General features: G+C 54.2%; 1 protein-coding gene across 1 annotated transcript in view; it reads left to right on the top strand.

Annotated features, from left to right (window-relative positions):
• DNHD1 (dynein heavy chain domain 1) overlaps nucleotides 1–16,342 on the top strand; it is a 552,395-nt gene that overhangs the window by 406,167 nt on the left and 129,886 nt on the right. Inside the window, exons 33-34 of the mRNA XM_073661200.1 lie at nucleotides 8,795–9,209; nucleotides 9,295–9,426. Of these exons, the coding sequence (XP_073517301.1) occupies nucleotides 8,795–9,209; nucleotides 9,295–9,426 (547 nt within the window). The remainder of the gene's footprint in view (nucleotides 1–8,794; nucleotides 9,210–9,294; nucleotides 9,427–16,342) is intronic.

Genomic DNA, 16,342 nt, shown 5'->3' on the forward strand with positions numbered 1-16,342 from the left:
ATTTGGAATGCTTTAGACATTGCTTTTCAGACATTTGTTAAACACCCCCATAGCTGTTGGAACAAACGATCTCCTGTATTTTTCCTTTTTACACCTTAGTTGTATTAGGCGATTGCTGAATACAACTAAGGTGTAAAAAGGAAAAAATACAGGAGATCGTTTGTTCCAACAGCTATGGGGGTGTTTAACAAATGTTATGGGGGATATGCTGTAGATGTGGCTGTGGTGGTGTTATGGGGATATGCTGTAGATGTGGCGGTGGTGTTATGAGGCTCTGCTGTAGATGTGGTGGTGGTGGTGTTATGGGGATATGCTGTAGATGTGGCGGGGGTGTTATGGAGATATGCTGTAGATGTGGCGGGGGTGTTATGGGGGATATGCTGTAGATGTGGTGTTGTTATGGGGGATATGCTTTAGATGTGGCGGTGGTGTTATGGGGATATGCTGTAGATGTGGCGGTGGTGTTATGGGGATACGCTGTAGACGTGGCTGTGGCGTTATGGGGATATGCTGTAGATGTGGTGGTGGTGTCATGGGGATATACTGTAGATGTGGCGGTGGTGATGTTATGCGGGATATGCTTTAGATGTGGCGGTGATGTTTTGGGGGATATGCTGTAGATGTGGCGGTTGTGTTATGGGGGATATGCTGTAGATGTGGCGGTGGTGTTATGGGGATATGCTGTAGATGTGGCGGTGGTGTTATGGGGGATATGCTGTAGATGTGGTGGTGTTATGGGGGATATGCTGTAGATGTGGCGGTGGTGTTATGGGGATATACTGTAGATGTGGCGGTGGTGTTATGGGGGTTATGCTGTAGATGTAGCGGTGGTGTTATGGGGGATATGCTGTAGATGTGGCGGTGGTGTTATGGGGATATGCTGTAGTTGTGGCGGTGGTGTTATGGGGATATGCTGTAGATGTGGCGGTGGTGTTATGTTGATATGCTGTAGATGTGGCAGTCGTGTTATAGGGGATATGCTGTAGATGTGGCTGTGGTGTTATGGGGATATGCTGTAGATGTGGCGGTGGTGTTATGGGGATATGCTGTAGATGTGGCAGTGGTGTTATGGGGGATATGCTGTAGATGTGGCGGTGGTGTTATGGGGATATGCTGTAGATGTGGCGGTGGTGTTATGGGGATATGCTGTATATGTGGCGGTGGTGTTATGGGGGATATGCTGTAGATGTGGCGCTGGTGGTGTTATGAGGCTATGCTGTAGATGTGGCTGTGTTGTTATGGGGATATGCTGTAGATGTGGTGGTGGTGTTTATGGGGATATGCTGTAGATGTGGCGGGGGTGTTATGGGGGATATGCTGTAGATGTGGCAGTGGTGGTGTTATGGGGGATATGCTGTAGATGTGGCTGTGGTGGTGATATGGGGATATGCTGTAGATGTGGCGGTGGTGGTGTTATGAGGCTCTGCTGTAGATGTGGTGGTGGTGGTGTTATGGGGATATGCTGTAGATGTGGCGGGGGTGTTATGGAGATATGCTGTAGATGTGGTGGGGGTGTTATGGGGATATGCTGTAGATGTGGTGTTGCTATGGGGGATATGCTTTAGATGTGGCGGTGGTGTTATGGGGATATGCTGTAGTTGTGGCGGTGGTGTTATGGGGATGGGCTGTAGATGTGGCTGTGGCGTTATGGGGATATGCTGTAGATGTGGTGGTGGTGTTATGGGGATATGCTGTAGATGTGGCAGTGGTGATGTTATGCGGGATATGCTGTAGATGTGGCGGTGATGTTTTGGGGGATATGCTGTAGATGTGGCGGTTGTGTTATGGGGGATATGCTGTAGATGTGGCGGTGGTGTTATGGGGGATATGCTGTAGATGTGGCGGTGGTGTTATGGGGATATGCTGTAGATGTGGCGGTGGTGTTATGGGGGATATGCTGTAGATGTGGTGGTGTTATGGGGATATGCTGTAGATGTGGCTGTGGTGGTGTTATGGGGGATATGCTGTAGATGTGGCGGTGGTGTTATGGGGGATATGCTGTAGATGTGGTGGTGGTGGTGTTATGGTGATATGCTGTAGATGTGGCTGTGGTGGTGTTATGGGGGATATGCTGTAGATGTGGCGGTGGTGTTATGGGGATATGCTGTAGATGGGGCGGTGGTGTTATGGGTGATATGCTGTAGATGTGGCGGTGGTGTTATGGGGGTATGCTGTAGATGTGGTAGTTTTGGTGTTATGGGGATATGCTGTAGATGTGGCTGTGGTGGTGTTATGGGGATATGCTGTAGATGTGGCTGTGGTGGTGTTATGGGGGATATGCTGTAGATGTGGCGGTGGTGGTGTTATGGGGATATGGTGTAGATGTGGCTGTGGTGGTGTTATGGTGATATGCTGTAGATGTGGTGGTGTTATGGAGATATGCTGTAGATGTGGCGGTGGTGTTATGGGGATTTGCTGTAGTTGTGGCTGTGGTGGTGTTATGGGGATATGCTGTAGATGTGGCGGTGGTTTTATGGGGATATGCTGTAGTTGTGGCAGTGGTGGTGTTATGGGGATATGCTGTAGATGTGGCGGTGGTGTTATGGGGATATGCTGTAGTTGTGGCTGTGGTGGTGTTATGGGGATATGCTGTAGATGTGGTGGTGGTGTTATGGGGATATGCTGTAGATGTGGCGGTGGTGTTATGGGGATATGCTGTAGATGTGGCTGTGGTGTTATGGGGATATGCTGTAGATGTGGCTGTGGCGTTATGGGGATATGCTGTAGATGTGGCGGTGGTGTTATGGGGATATGCTGTAGATGTGGCGGTGATGTTATGGGGGATATGCTGTAGATGTGTTGGTGGTGTTATGGTGATATGCTGTAGATGTGGCGGTGGTGTTATGGGGGATATGCTGTAGATGTGGTGGTGGTGTTATGGGGATATGTTGTAGATGTGGCGTTGGTGTTATGGCGGATATGCTGTAGATGTGGCGGTGGTGGTGTTATGAGGCTATGCTGTAGATGTGGCTGTGCTGTTATGGGAATATGCTGTAGATGTGTCGGGGGTGTTATGGGGATATGCTGTAGATGTGGCGGTGGTGGTGTTATGGGGGATATGCTGTAGATGTGGCTGTGGTGGTGTTATGGGGATATGCTGTAGATGTGGCGGTGGTGTTATGAGGCTATGCTGTAGATGTGGCAGTGGATGTGTTATGAGGCTATGCTGTAGATGTGGCGGTGGTGGTGTTATGGGGATTTGCTGTAGATGTGGCGGGGGTGTTATGGGGATATGCTGTAGATATGGCGGGGGTGTTATGGAGATATGCTGTAGATGTGGTGGTGTTATGGGGGATATGCTGTAGATGTGGCGGGGGTGTTATGGGGATATGCTGTAGATGTGGCGGGGGTGTTATGGGGATATGCTGTAGATGTGGTGGTGTAATGGGGATATGCTGTAGATGTGGCGGTGGTGTTATGGGGATATGCTGTAGATGTGGCGGTGGTGGTGTTATGGGGGATATGCTGTAGATGTGGCGGTGGTGTTATGAGGGATATGCTGTAGATGTGTCGGTGGTGTTATGGGGGATATGCTGTAGATGTGGCGGTGGTGTTATTGGGATATGCTGTAGATGTGGCGGTGGTGATATGGGGATATGCTGTAGATGTGGCGGTGGTGGTGTTCTGGGGATATGCTGTAGATGTGGCGGTGGTGTTATGGGGATATGCTGTAGATGAGGCGGTGGTGTTATGGGGGACATGCTGTAGATGTGGCAGTGGTGGTGTTATGGGGGATATGCTGTAGATGTGGCGGTGGTGTTATGGGGATATGCTGTAGATGTGGCGGTGGTGTTATGGGGATATGCTGTAGATGTGGTGGTGTTATGGGGGATATGCTGTAGATGTGGCGGTGGTGTTATGGGTATATGCTGTAGATGTGGCGGTGGTGTTATGGGGATATGCTGTAGATGTGGCTGTGGCGTTATGGGGATATGCTGTAGATGTGGCGGTGGTGTTATGGGGATATGCTGTAGATGTGGCGGTGGTGATGTTATGCAGGATATGCTGTAGATGTGGCGGTGATGTTTTGGGGGATATGCTGTAGATGTGGCGGTTGTGTTATGGGGGATATGCTGTAGATGTGGCAGTGGTGTTATGGGGATATGCTGTAGATGTGGCGGTGGTGTTATGGGGGATATGCTGTAGATGTGGTGGTGTTATGGGGATATGCTGTAGATGTGGCTGTGGTGGTGTTATGGGGGATATGCTGTAGATCTGGCGGTGGTGTTATGGGGGATATGCTGTAGATGTGGTGGTGGTGGTGTTATGGGAATATGCTGTAGATGTGGCTGTGGTGGTGTTATGGGGGATATGATGTAGATGTGGCGGTGGTGTTATGGGGATATGCTGTAGATGGGGCGGTGGTGTTATGGGGGATATGCTGTAGATGTGGCTGTGTTGTTATGGGGATATGCTGTAGATGTGGTGGTGGTGTTATGGGGATATGCTGTAGATGTGGCGGGGGTGTTATGGGGGATATGCTGTAGATGTGGTGGTGGTGTCATGGGAATATGCTGTAGATGTGGCTGTGGTGATGTTATGCGGGATATGCTTTAGATGTGGCGGTGATGTTTTGGGGGATATGCTGTAGATGTGGCGGTTGTGTTATGGGGGATATGCTGTAGATGTGGCGGTGGTGTTATGGGGATATGCTGTAGATGTGGCGGTGGTGTTATGGGGGATATGCTGTAGATGTGGTGGTGTTATGGGGATATGCTGTAGATGTGGCTGTGGCGGTGTTATGGGGGATATGCTGTAGATGTGGCGGTGGTGTTATGGGGGATATGCTGTAGATGTGGTGGTGGTGGTGTTATGGTGATATGCTGTAGATGTGGCTGTGGTGGTTTTATGGGGGATATGCTGTAGATGTGGCGGTGGTGTTATGGGGATATGCTGTAGATGGGGCGGTGGTGTTATGGGGGATATGCTGTAGATGTGGCGGTGGTGTTATGGGGGATATGCTGTAGATGTGGTAGTTTTGGTGTTATGGGGATATGCTCTCGATGTGGCTGTGGTGGTGTTATGGGGGATATGCTGTAGATGTGGCGGTGGTGGTGTTATGGGGATATGGTGTAGATGTGGCTGTGGTGGTGTTATGGTGATATGCTGTAGATGTGGTGGTGTTATGGAGATATGCTGTAGATGTGGCGGTGGTGTTATGGGGATATGCTGTAGATGTGGCGGTGGTGTTATGGGGATATGCTGTAGTTGTGGCTGTGGTGGTGTTATGGGGATATGCTGTAGATGTGGTGGTGGTGTTATCTTGATATGCTGTAGATGTGGCGGTGGTGTTATGGGGATATGCTATAGATGTGGCGGTGGTGTTATGGGGAATATGCTGTAGATGTGGCGGTGGTGGTGTCATGAGGCTATGCTGTAGATGTGGCTGTGCTGTTATGGGAATATGCTGTAGATGTGTCGGGGGTGTTATGGGGGATATGCTGTAGATGTGGCGGTGGTGGTGTTATGGGGGATATGCTGTAGATGTGGCTGTGGTGGTGTTATGGGGATATGCTGTAGATGTGGCGGTGGTGTTATGAGGCTATGCTGTAGATGTGGCAGTGGTTGTGTTATGAGGCTATGCTGTAGATGTGTCGGTGGTGGTGTTATGGGGATATGCTGTATATGTGGCGGGGGTGTTATGGGGATATGCTGTAGATGTGGTGGGGGTGTTAAGGGGATATACTGTAGATGTGGTGGTGTTATGGGGGATATGCTGTAGATGTGGCGGGGGTGTTAAGGGGATATGCTGTAGATGTGGCGCGGGTGTTATAGGGATATGCTGTAGATGTGGCGGTTGTGTTATGGGGATATGCTGTAGATGTGGCGGTGGTGTTATGGGGATATGCTGTAGATGTGGCGGTGGTGTTATGGGGATATGCTGTAGATGTGGCTGTGGTGTTATGGGGATATGCTGAAGATGTGGCGGTGGTGTTATGGGGATATGCTGTAGATGTGGTGGTGTTATGGGGGATATGCTGTAGATGTGGCGGTGGTGTTATGGGGATATGCTGTAGATGTGGCGGTGGTGTTATGGGGGATATGCTGTAGATGTGGCGGTGGTGTTATGGGGGTTATGCTGTAGATGTAGCGGTGGTGTTATGGGGGATATGCTGTAGATGTGGCGGTGGTGTTATGGGGATATGCTGTAGTTGTGGCGGTGGTGTTATGGGGATATGCTGTAGATGTGGCGGTGGTGTTATGTTGATATGCTGTAGATGTGGCAGTGGTGTTATGGGGGATATGCTGTAGATGTGGCTGTGGTGTTATGGGGATATGCTGTAGATGTGGCGGTGGTGTTATGGGGATATGCTGTAGATGTGGCAGTGGTGTTATGGGGGATATGCTGTAGATGTGGCGGTGGTGTTATGGGGATATGCTGTAGATGTGGCGGTGGTGTTATGGGGATATGCTGTAGATGTGGCGGTGGTGTTATGGGGATATGCTGTAGATGTGGCGGTGGTGTTATGGGGATATGCTGTAGATGTGGCGGTGGTGGTGTTATGGGGATATGCTGTAGATGTGGCGGTGGTGTTATGGGGGACATGCTGTAGATGTGGCGGTGGTGTTATGGGGGATATGCTGTAGATGTGGCGGTGGTGTTATGGGGGACATGCTGTAGATGTGGCGGTGGTGTTATGGGGATATGCTGTAGATGAGGCGGTGGTGTTATGGGGGATATGCTGTAGATGTGGCGGTGGTGTTATGGGGATATGCTGTAGATGTGGCGGTGGTGTTATGAGGGATATGCTGTAGATGTGGCGGTGGTGTTATGAGGATATGCTGTAGATGTGGCGGTGGTGTTATGGGGATATGCTGTAGATGTGGCAGTGGTGTTATGGGGGATATGCTGTAGATGTGACGGTGGTGTTATGGGGATATGCTGTAGATGTGGCGGTGATGTTATGGGGATATGCTGTAGATGTGGCGGTGGTGTTATGGGGATGTGCTGTAGATGTGGCGGTGGTGTTATGGGGATATGCTGTAGATGTGGCGTGGTGTTATGGGGATTTGCTGTAGATGTGGCGGTGGTGGTGTTATGGGGATATGCTGTAGATGTGGCGGTGGTGGTGTTATGGGGATATGCTGTAGATGTGGCGGTGGTGTTATGGGGATATGCTGTAGATGTGGCAGTGGTGTTATGGGGGATATGCTGTAGATGTGGCGGTGGTGTTATGGGGATATGCTGTAGATGTGGCGGTGGTGTTATGGGGATATGCTGTAGATGTGGCAGTGGTGTTATGGGAGATAAGCTGTAGATGTGGCGGTGGTGTTATGGGGATATGCTGTAGATGTGGCGGTGGTGTTAAGGGGATATGCTGTAGATGTGGCGGTGGTGGTGTTATGGGGATATGCTGTAGATGTGGCGGTGGTGGTGTTATGGGGATATGCTGTAGATGTGGCGGTGGTGTTATGGGGATATGCTGTAGATGTGGCAGTGGTGTTATGGGGGATATGCTGTAGATGTGGCGGTGGTTTTATGGGGATATGCTGTAGATGTGGCGGTGGTGTTATGGGGATATGCTGTAGATGTTGCGGTGGTGTTATGGGGATATGCTGTAGATGTGGCAGTGGTGTTATGGGGGATATGCTGTAGATGTGGCGGTGGTGTTATGGGGATATGCTGTAGATGTGGCGGTGGTGTTATGGGGATATGCTGTAGATGTGGCGGTGGTGTTATGGGGATATGCTGTAGATGTGGCGTGGTGTTATGGGGATATGCTGTAGATGTGGCGGTGGTGGTGTTATGGGGATATGCTGTAGATGTGGCGGTGGTGTTATGGGGATATGCTGTAGATGTGGCAGTTGTGTTATGGGGATATGCTGTAGATGTGGCGGTGGTGTTATGGGGATATGCTGTAGATGTGGCGGTGGTGTTATGGGGATATGCTGTAGATGTGGCGGTGGTGTTATGGGGGTATGCTGTAGATGTGGCGGTGGTGTTATGGGGGATATGCTGTAGATGTGGCGGTGGTGTTATGGGGATATGCTGTAGATGTGGCGGTGGTGTTATGGGGGATATGCTGTAGATGTGGCGGTGGTGTTATGGGGATGTGCTGTAGATGTGGCGGTGGTGTTATGGGGATATGCTGTAGATGTGGCGGTGGTGTTATGGGGATATGCTGTAGATGTGGCGGTGGTGTTATGGGGATATGCTGTAGATGTGGCGGTGGTGTTATGGGGGATATGCTGTAGATGTGTCGGTGGTGTTATGGGGATATGCTGTAGATGTGGCGGTTGTGTTATGGGGATATGCTGTAGATGTGGCGGTGGTGTTATGGGGATATGCTGTAGATGTGGCGGTTGTGTTATGGGGATATGCTGTAGATGTGTCGGTGGTGTTATGGGGATATGCTGTAGATGTGGCGGTGGTGTTATGGGGATATGCTGTAGATGTGTCGGTGGTGTTATGGGGATATGCTGTAGATGTGGCGGTTGTGTTATGGGGATATGCTGTAGATGTGGTGGTGGTGTTATGGGGATATGCTGTACATGTGGCGGTGGTGTTATGGGGATATGCTGTAGATGTGGCGGTGGTGTTATGGGGATATGCTGTAGATGTGGCGGTGGTGTTATGGGGATATGCTGTAGATGTGGCGGTGGTGTTATGGGGATATGCTGTAGATGTGGCGGTTGTGTTATGGGGATATGCTGTAGATGTGGCGGTGGTGTTATGGGGATATGCTGTAGATGTGGCGGTGGTGTTATGGGGATATGCTGTAGATGTGGCGGTGGTGTTATGGGGACATGCTGTACATGATTCTGTATGATCTTGGCCTCATTGATCTTCCAGGCAGCTCAGCGACGTCTCCAGTCCCTCCAGACGGACGCTCTCCTGGTTTCGGCCTCCATCTCCTACCTCGGCTGTCTGCCATGGACTCGCTGTACACGTTTGCTGGCCAGGTGGTGGTCCGTCTGTCAGGGGCATGACGTGTCTGTGGATCCAGATGATGTAAGAGATTCCCTGGACTCTCCAAACCAAGAGCTGGGAGTGGCGGAGCATTTACTGCAGGTGCTCAGCTCCCCCTCCGAGAGGCTGCTATGGCAGAAAGCAAGGCTTCCCCTGACCACCGAGACTGTGACCCGAGCGGCTCTGCTCCGAGCCAGCGGCTGCTATTCCGTGCTCAGACCAACACTGATCCTGGACCCGGACTTCATGGCGGAGAGGTGGATGGCCGTTCTGCTGGGAGCAGGGGACCCGGCCGGAGGTCAGAGTCAGACGCTTCCTTATGTCTCGTGTCATCAGTATCTGTGCTGAGATCAGAGCAGTCATGTCCCTCTTCTCTGGTGCAGGTAAATCGTCACACTCTCCCCAAGATGGAGACGGTCAGAGACAGAGCCCTCTAGATATGGGCCAGGAGCTGTGCGTAATCGACGCGTCTGATATAGAGCTCACCCAGAGACTGTCATCTGCAACCGAACGAGGTGAGAACCCATGAGTGATGGAGAGACATCACCTGTCACTCCTAGAGTGGAGGGGGAGAGTGCTACAGAGACATCACCTGTCACTCCTGGAGTGGAGGGGGGAGAGTGCTACAGAGACGTCACCTGTCACTCCTGGAGTGGAGGGGGGAGAGTGCTACAGAGACGTCACCTGTCACTCCTGGAGTGGAGGGGGGAGAGTGCTACAGAGACATCACCTGTCACTCCTGGAGTGGAGGGGGGAGAGTGCTACAGAGACGTCACCTGTCACTCCTGGAGTGGAGGGGGGAGAGTGCTACAGAGACGTCACCTGTCACTCCTGGAGTGGAGGGGGAGAGTGCTACAGAGACATCGCCTGTCACTCCTGGAGTGGAGGGGGGAGAGTGCTACAGAGACGTCACCTGTCACTCCTGGAGTGGAGGGGGAAGAGTGCTACAGAGACGTCACCTGTCACTCCTGGAGTGGAGGGGGGAGAGTGCTACAGAGACGTCACCTGTCACTCCTGGAGTGGAGGGGGGAGAGTGCTACAGAGACGTCACCTGTCACTCCTGGAGTGGAGGGGGGAGAGTGCTACAGAGACGTCACCTGTCACTCCTGGAGTGGAGGGGGGAGAGTGCTACAGAGACATCGCCTGTCACTCCTGGAGTGGAGGGGGGAGAGTGCTACGGAGACATCACCTGTCACTCCTGGAGTGGAGGGGGAGAGTGCTACAGAGACGTCACCTGTCACTCCTGGAGTGGAGGGGGGGAGAGTGCTACAGAGACATCACCTGTCACTCCTGGAGTGGAGGGGGAGAGTGCTACAGAGACATCACCTGTCACTCCTGGAGTGGAGGGGGAGAGTGCTACAGAGACGTCACCTGTCACTCCTGGAGTGGAGGGGGGGAGAGTGCTACAGAGACATCACCTGTCACTCCTGGAGTGGAGGGGGGAGAGTGCTACGGAGACATCACCTGTCACTCCTGGAGTGGAGGGGGGAGAGTGCTACAGAGACGTCACCTGTCACTCCTGGAGTGGAGGGGGAGAGTGCTACAGAGACATCCCCTGTCACTCCTGGAGTGGAGGGGGGGAGAGTGCTACAGAGACGTCACCTGTCACTCCTGGAGTGGAGGGGGGGAGAGTGCTACAGAGACGTCACCTGTCACTCCTGGAGTGGAGGGGGAGAGTGCTACAGAGACGTCACCTGTCACTCCTGGAGTGGAGGGGGAGAGTGCTACAGAGACATCACCTGTCACTCCTGGAGTGGAGGGGGAGAGTGCTACAGAGACATCACCTGTCACTCCTGGAGTGGAGGGGGAGAGTGCTACAGAGACATCACCTGTCACTCCTGGAGTGGAGGGGGAGAGTGCTACAGAGACGTCACCTGTCACTCCTGGAGTGGAGGGGGGAGAGTGCTACAGAGACGTCACCTGTCACTCCTGGAGTGGAGGGGGGAGAGTGCTACAGAGACATCACCTGTCACTCCTGGAGTGGAGGGGGAGAGTGCTACAGAGACATCACCTGTCACTCCTGGAGTGGGGGGGGGAGAGCTACAGAGACATCACCTGTCACTCCTGGAGTGGAGGGGGAGAGTGCTACAGAGACATCGCCTGTCACTCCTGGAGTGGAGGGGGGAGAGTGCTACAGAGACGTCACCTGTCACTCCTGGAGTGGAGGGGGAGAGTGCTACAGAGACATCGCCTGTCACTCCTGGAGTGGGGGGGAGAGTGCTACAGATACATCCCCTGTCACTCCTGGAGTGGAGGGGGGAGAGTGCTACAGAGACGTCACCTGTCACTCCTGGAGTGGAGGGGGAGAGTGCTACAGAGACATCGCCTGTCACTCCTGGAGTGGGGGGGAGAGTGCTACAGATACATCACCTGTCACTCCTGGAGTGGAGGGGGGAGAGTGCTACAGAGACATCACCTGTCACTCCTGGAGTGGAGAGGGGAGAGTGCTATAGAGACATCACCTGTCACTCCTGGAGTGGAGAGGGGAGAGTGCTATAGAGACGTCACCTGTCACTCCTGGAGTGGAGGGGGAAGAGTGTTGCAGAGACATCACCTGTCACTCCTGGAGTGGAGGAGGGAGAGTGCTACAGAGACATCACCTGTCACTCCTGGAGTGGAGGGGGGCGAGTGCTACAGAGACATCACCTGTCACTCCTGGAGTGGAGGGGGGAGAGTGCTACAGAGACAACGCCTGTCACTCCTGGAGTGGAGGGGGGAGAGTGCTACAGAGACATCACCTGTCACTCCTGGAGTGGAGGGGGGAGAGTGCTACAGAGACATCACCTGTCACTCCTGGAGTGGGGGGGAGTTATATGGAGATGTCACCTGTCAATCCTGGAGTGTGGGGGGGGGAGTGCTACAGAGACGTCACCTGTCACTCCTGGAGTGGGGGGGAGTTATATGAAGATGTCACCTGTCAATCCTGGAGTGGGGGGGAGGGCTACGGAGACATCACCTGTCACTCCTGGAGTGGAGGGGGAGAGTGCTACAGAGACATCGCCTGTCACTCCTGGAGTGGAGGGGGGAGAGTGCTACAGAGACGTCACCTGTCACTCCTGGAGTGGAGGGGGGAGAGTGCTACAGAGACGTCACCTGTCACTCCTGGAGTGGAGGGGGAGAGTGCTACAGAGACATTGCCTGTCACTCCTGGAGTGGAGGGGGGAGAGTGCTACAGAGACGTCACCTGTCACTCCTGGAGTGGAGGGGGAAGAGTGCTACGGAGACATCACCTGTCACTCCTGGAGTGGAGGGGGAGAGTGCTACAGAGACATTGCCTGTCACTCCTGGAGTGGAGGGGGGAGAGTGCTACAGAGACGTCACCTGTCACTCCTGGAGTGGAGGGGGAAGAGTGCTACAGAGACATCACCTGTCACTCCTGGAGTGGGGGGGAGTTATATGGAGATGTCACCTGTCAATCCTGGAGTGGGGGGGAGTGCTACGGAGACATCACCTGTCACTCCTGGAGTGGAGGGGGGAGAGTGCTACAGAGACATCACCTGTCACTCCTGGAGTGGAGGGGGGAGAGTGCTACAGAGACATCACCTGTCACTCCTGGAGTGGAGGGGGGAGAGTGCTACAGAGACATCACCTGTCACTCCTGGAGTGGAGGGGGGAGAGTGCTACAGAGACATCACCTGTCACTCCTGGAGTGGGGGGGAGTTATATGGAGATGTCACCTGTCAATCCTGGAGTGGGGGGGAGTGCTACGGAGACATCACCTGTCACTCCTGGAGTGGTGGGGGGAGAGTGCTACAGAGACATCACCTGTCACTCCTGGAGTGGAGGGGGGAGAGTGCTACAGAGACAACGCCTGTCACTCCTGGAGTGGAGGGGGGAGAGTGCTACAGAGACATCACCTGTCACTCCTGGAGTGGAGAGGGGAGAGTGCTATAGAGACATCACCTGTCACTCCTAGAGTGGAGTGGGGAGAGTGCTACAGAGACATCGCCTGTCACTCCTGGAGTGGAGGGGGAAGAGTGTTACAGAGACATCACCTGTCACTCCTGGAGTGGAGGGGGGATAGTGCTACAGAGACATCACCTGTCACTCCTGGAGTGGAGGGGGGAGAGTGCTACAGAGACATCGCCTGTCACTCCTGGAGTGGAGGGGGAAGAGTGTTACAGAGACATCACCTGTCACTCCTGGAGTGGAGGGGGGAGAGTGCTACAGAGACATCACCTGTCACTCCTGGAGTGGAGGGGGGCGAGTGCTACAGAGACATCACCTGTCACTCCTGGAGTGGAGGGGGGAGAGTGCTACAGAGACATCACCTGTCACTCCTGGAGTGGGGGGGAGTTATATGGAGATGTCACCTGTCAATCCTGGAGTGGGGGGGGGGGAGTGCTATAGAGACATCACCTGTCACTCCTGGAGTGGAGGGGGAGAGTGCTACAGAGACATCACCTGTCACTCCTGGAGTGGGGGGGGAGTTATATGGAGATGTCACCTGTCAATCCTGGAGTGGGGGGGGAGAGTGCTATAGAGACATCACCTGTCACTCCTGGAGTGGAGGGGGGAGAGTGCTACAGAGACAACGCCTGTCACTCCTGGAGTGGAGGGGGGAGAGTGCTACAGAGACAACGCCTGTCACTCCTGGAGTGGAGGGGGGAGAGTGCTACAGAGACATCACCTGTCACTCCTGGAGTGGAGAGGGGAGAGTGCTATAGAGACGTCACCTGTCACTCCTGGAGTGGAGGGGGGAGAGTGTTACAGAGACATCACCTGTCACTCCTGGAGTGGAGGGGGGAGAGTGCTACAGAGACATCGCCTGTCACTCCTGGAGTGGACGGGGGAGAGTGCTACAGAGACGTCACCTGTCACTCCTGGAGTGGAGGGGGAGAGTGCTACAGAGACAACGCCTGTCACTCCTGGAGTGGAGGGGGGAGAGTGCTACAGAGACATCACCTGTCACTCCTGGAGTGGAGAGGGGAGAGTGCTATAGAGACGTCACCTGTCACTCCTGGAGTGGAGGGGGGAGAGTGTTACAGAGTCATCACCTGTCACTCCTGGAGTGGAGGGGGGAGAGTGCTACAGAGACATCGCCTGTCACTCCTGGAGTGGACGGGGGAGAGTGCTACAGAGACATCACCTGTCACTCCTGGAGTGGAGGGGGGAGAGTGCTACAGAGACGTCACCTGTCACTCCTGGAGTGGAGGGGGGAGAGTGCTACAGAGACATCACCTGTCACTCCTGGAGTGGAGGGGGGCGAGTGCTACAGAGACATCACCTGTCACTCCTGGAGTGGAGGGGGGAGAGTGCTACAGAGACATCACCTGTCACTCCTGGAGTGGGGGGGAGTTATATGGAGATGTCACCTGTCAATCCTGGAGTGGGGGGGGGGGGGAGTGCTACAGAGACATCACCTGTCACTCCTGGAGTGGGGGGGGAGTTATATGGAGATGTCACCTGTCAATCCTGGAGTGGGGGGGGGAGAGTGCTATAGAGACATCACCTGTCACTCCTGGAGTGGAGGGGGGAGAGTGCTACAGAGACATCACCTGTCACTCCTGGAGTGGGGGGGAGTTATATGGAGATGTCACCTGTCAATCCTGGAGTGTGGGGGGGGAGTGCTACAGAGACGTCACCTGTCACTCCTGGAGTGGGGGGGAGTTATATGAAGATGTCACCTGTCACTCCTGGAGTGGAGGGGGGAGAGTGTTACAGAGACATCACCTGTCACTCCTGGAGTGGAGGGGGGGAGAGTGCTACAGAGACGTCACCTGTCACTCCTGGAGTGGAGGGGGGAGAGTGCTACAGAGACAACGCCTGTCACTCCTGGAGTGGAGGGGGGAGAGTGCTACAGAGACAACGCCTGTCACTCCTGGAGTGGAGGGGGGAGAGTGCTACAGAGACATCACCTGTCACTCCTGGAGTGGAGAGGGGAGAGTGCTATAGAGACGTCACCTGTCACTCCTGGAGTGGAGGGGGGAGAGTGTTACAGAGACATCACCTGTCACTCCTGGAGTGGAGGGGGGAGAGTGCTACAGAGACATCGCCTGTCACTCCTGGAGTGGACGGGGGAGAGTGCTACAGAGACGTCACCTGTCACTCCTGGAGTGGAGGGGGGAGAGTGCTACAGAGACAACGCCTGTCACTCCTGGAGTGGAGGGGGGAGAGTGCTACAGAGACATCACCTGTCACTCCTGGAGTGGAGAGGGGAGAGTGCTATAGAGACGTCACCTGTCACTCCTGGAGTGGAGGGGGGAGAGTGTTACAGAGTCATCACCTGTCACTCCTGGAGTGGAGGGGGGAGAGTGCTACAGAGACATCGCCTGTCACTCCTGGAGTGGAGGGGGGAGAGTGCTACAGAGACGTCACCTGTCACTCCTGGAGTGGAGGGGGGAGAGTGCTAAAGAGACATCACCTGTCACTCCTGGAGTGGGGGGGAGTTATATGGAGATGTCACCTGTCAATCCTGGAGTGGGGGGGGGAGAGTGCTATAGAGACTTCACCTGTCACTCCTGGAGTGGAGGGGGAGAGTGCTACAGAGACATCGCCTGTCACTCCTGGAGTGGGGGGGAGAGTGCTACAGATACATCCCCTGTCACTCCTGGAGTGGAGGGGGGAGAGTGCTACAGAGACGTCACCTGTCACTCCTGGAGTGGAGGGGGAGAGTGCTACAGAGACGTCACCTGTCACTCCTGGAGTGGAGGGGGTGAGTGCTACAGAGACGTCACCTGTCACTCCTGGAGTGGAGGGGGACAGTGCTACAGAGACATCGCCTGTCACTCCTGGAGTGGAGGGGGGAGAGTGCTACAGAGGCATCACCTGTCACTCCTGGAGTGGAGCGGGGAGAGTGCTACAGAGACGTCACCTGTCACTCCTGGAGTGGAGGGGGAGAGTGCTACAGAGACATCACCTGTCACTCCTGGAGTGGAGGGGGGGAGAGTGCTACAGAGACGTCACCTGTCACTCCTGGAGTGGAGGGGGGAGAGTGCTACAGAGACATCACCTGTCACTCCTGGAGTGGGGGGGAGTTATATGGAGATGTCACCTGTCAATCCTGGAGTGGGGGGGAGTGCTACGGAGACATCACCTGTCACTCCTGGAGTGGAGGGGGAGAGTGCTACGGAGACATCACCTGTCACTCCTGGAGTGGAGGGGGGAGAGTGCTGCAGAGACATCACCTGTCACTCCTGGAGTGGAGGGGGGCGAGTGCTACAGAGACATCACCTGTCACTCCTGGAGTGGAGGGGGGAGAGTGCTACAGAGACATCACCTGTCACTCCTGGAGTGGGGTGGAGTTATATGGAGATGTCACCTGTCAATCCTGGAGTGGGGGTGGGAGAGAGTGCTATAGAGACATCACCTGTCACTCCTGGAGTGGGGGGGAGTTATATGGAGATGTCACCTGTCAATCCTGGAGTGGGGGGGAGTGCTACGGAGACATCACCTGTCACTCCTGGAGTGGAGGGGGAGAGTGCTACAGAG

This window comes from Phyllobates terribilis, unplaced genomic scaffold (assembly GCF_046119375.1).
Source record: "Phyllobates terribilis strain yellow unplaced genomic scaffold, ASM4611937v1 Scaffold_2__4_contigs__length_985480577, whole genome shotgun sequence".
In the NCBI taxonomy this organism is placed as follows: domain Eukaryota; kingdom Metazoa; phylum Chordata; class Amphibia; order Anura; family Dendrobatidae; genus Phyllobates; species Phyllobates terribilis.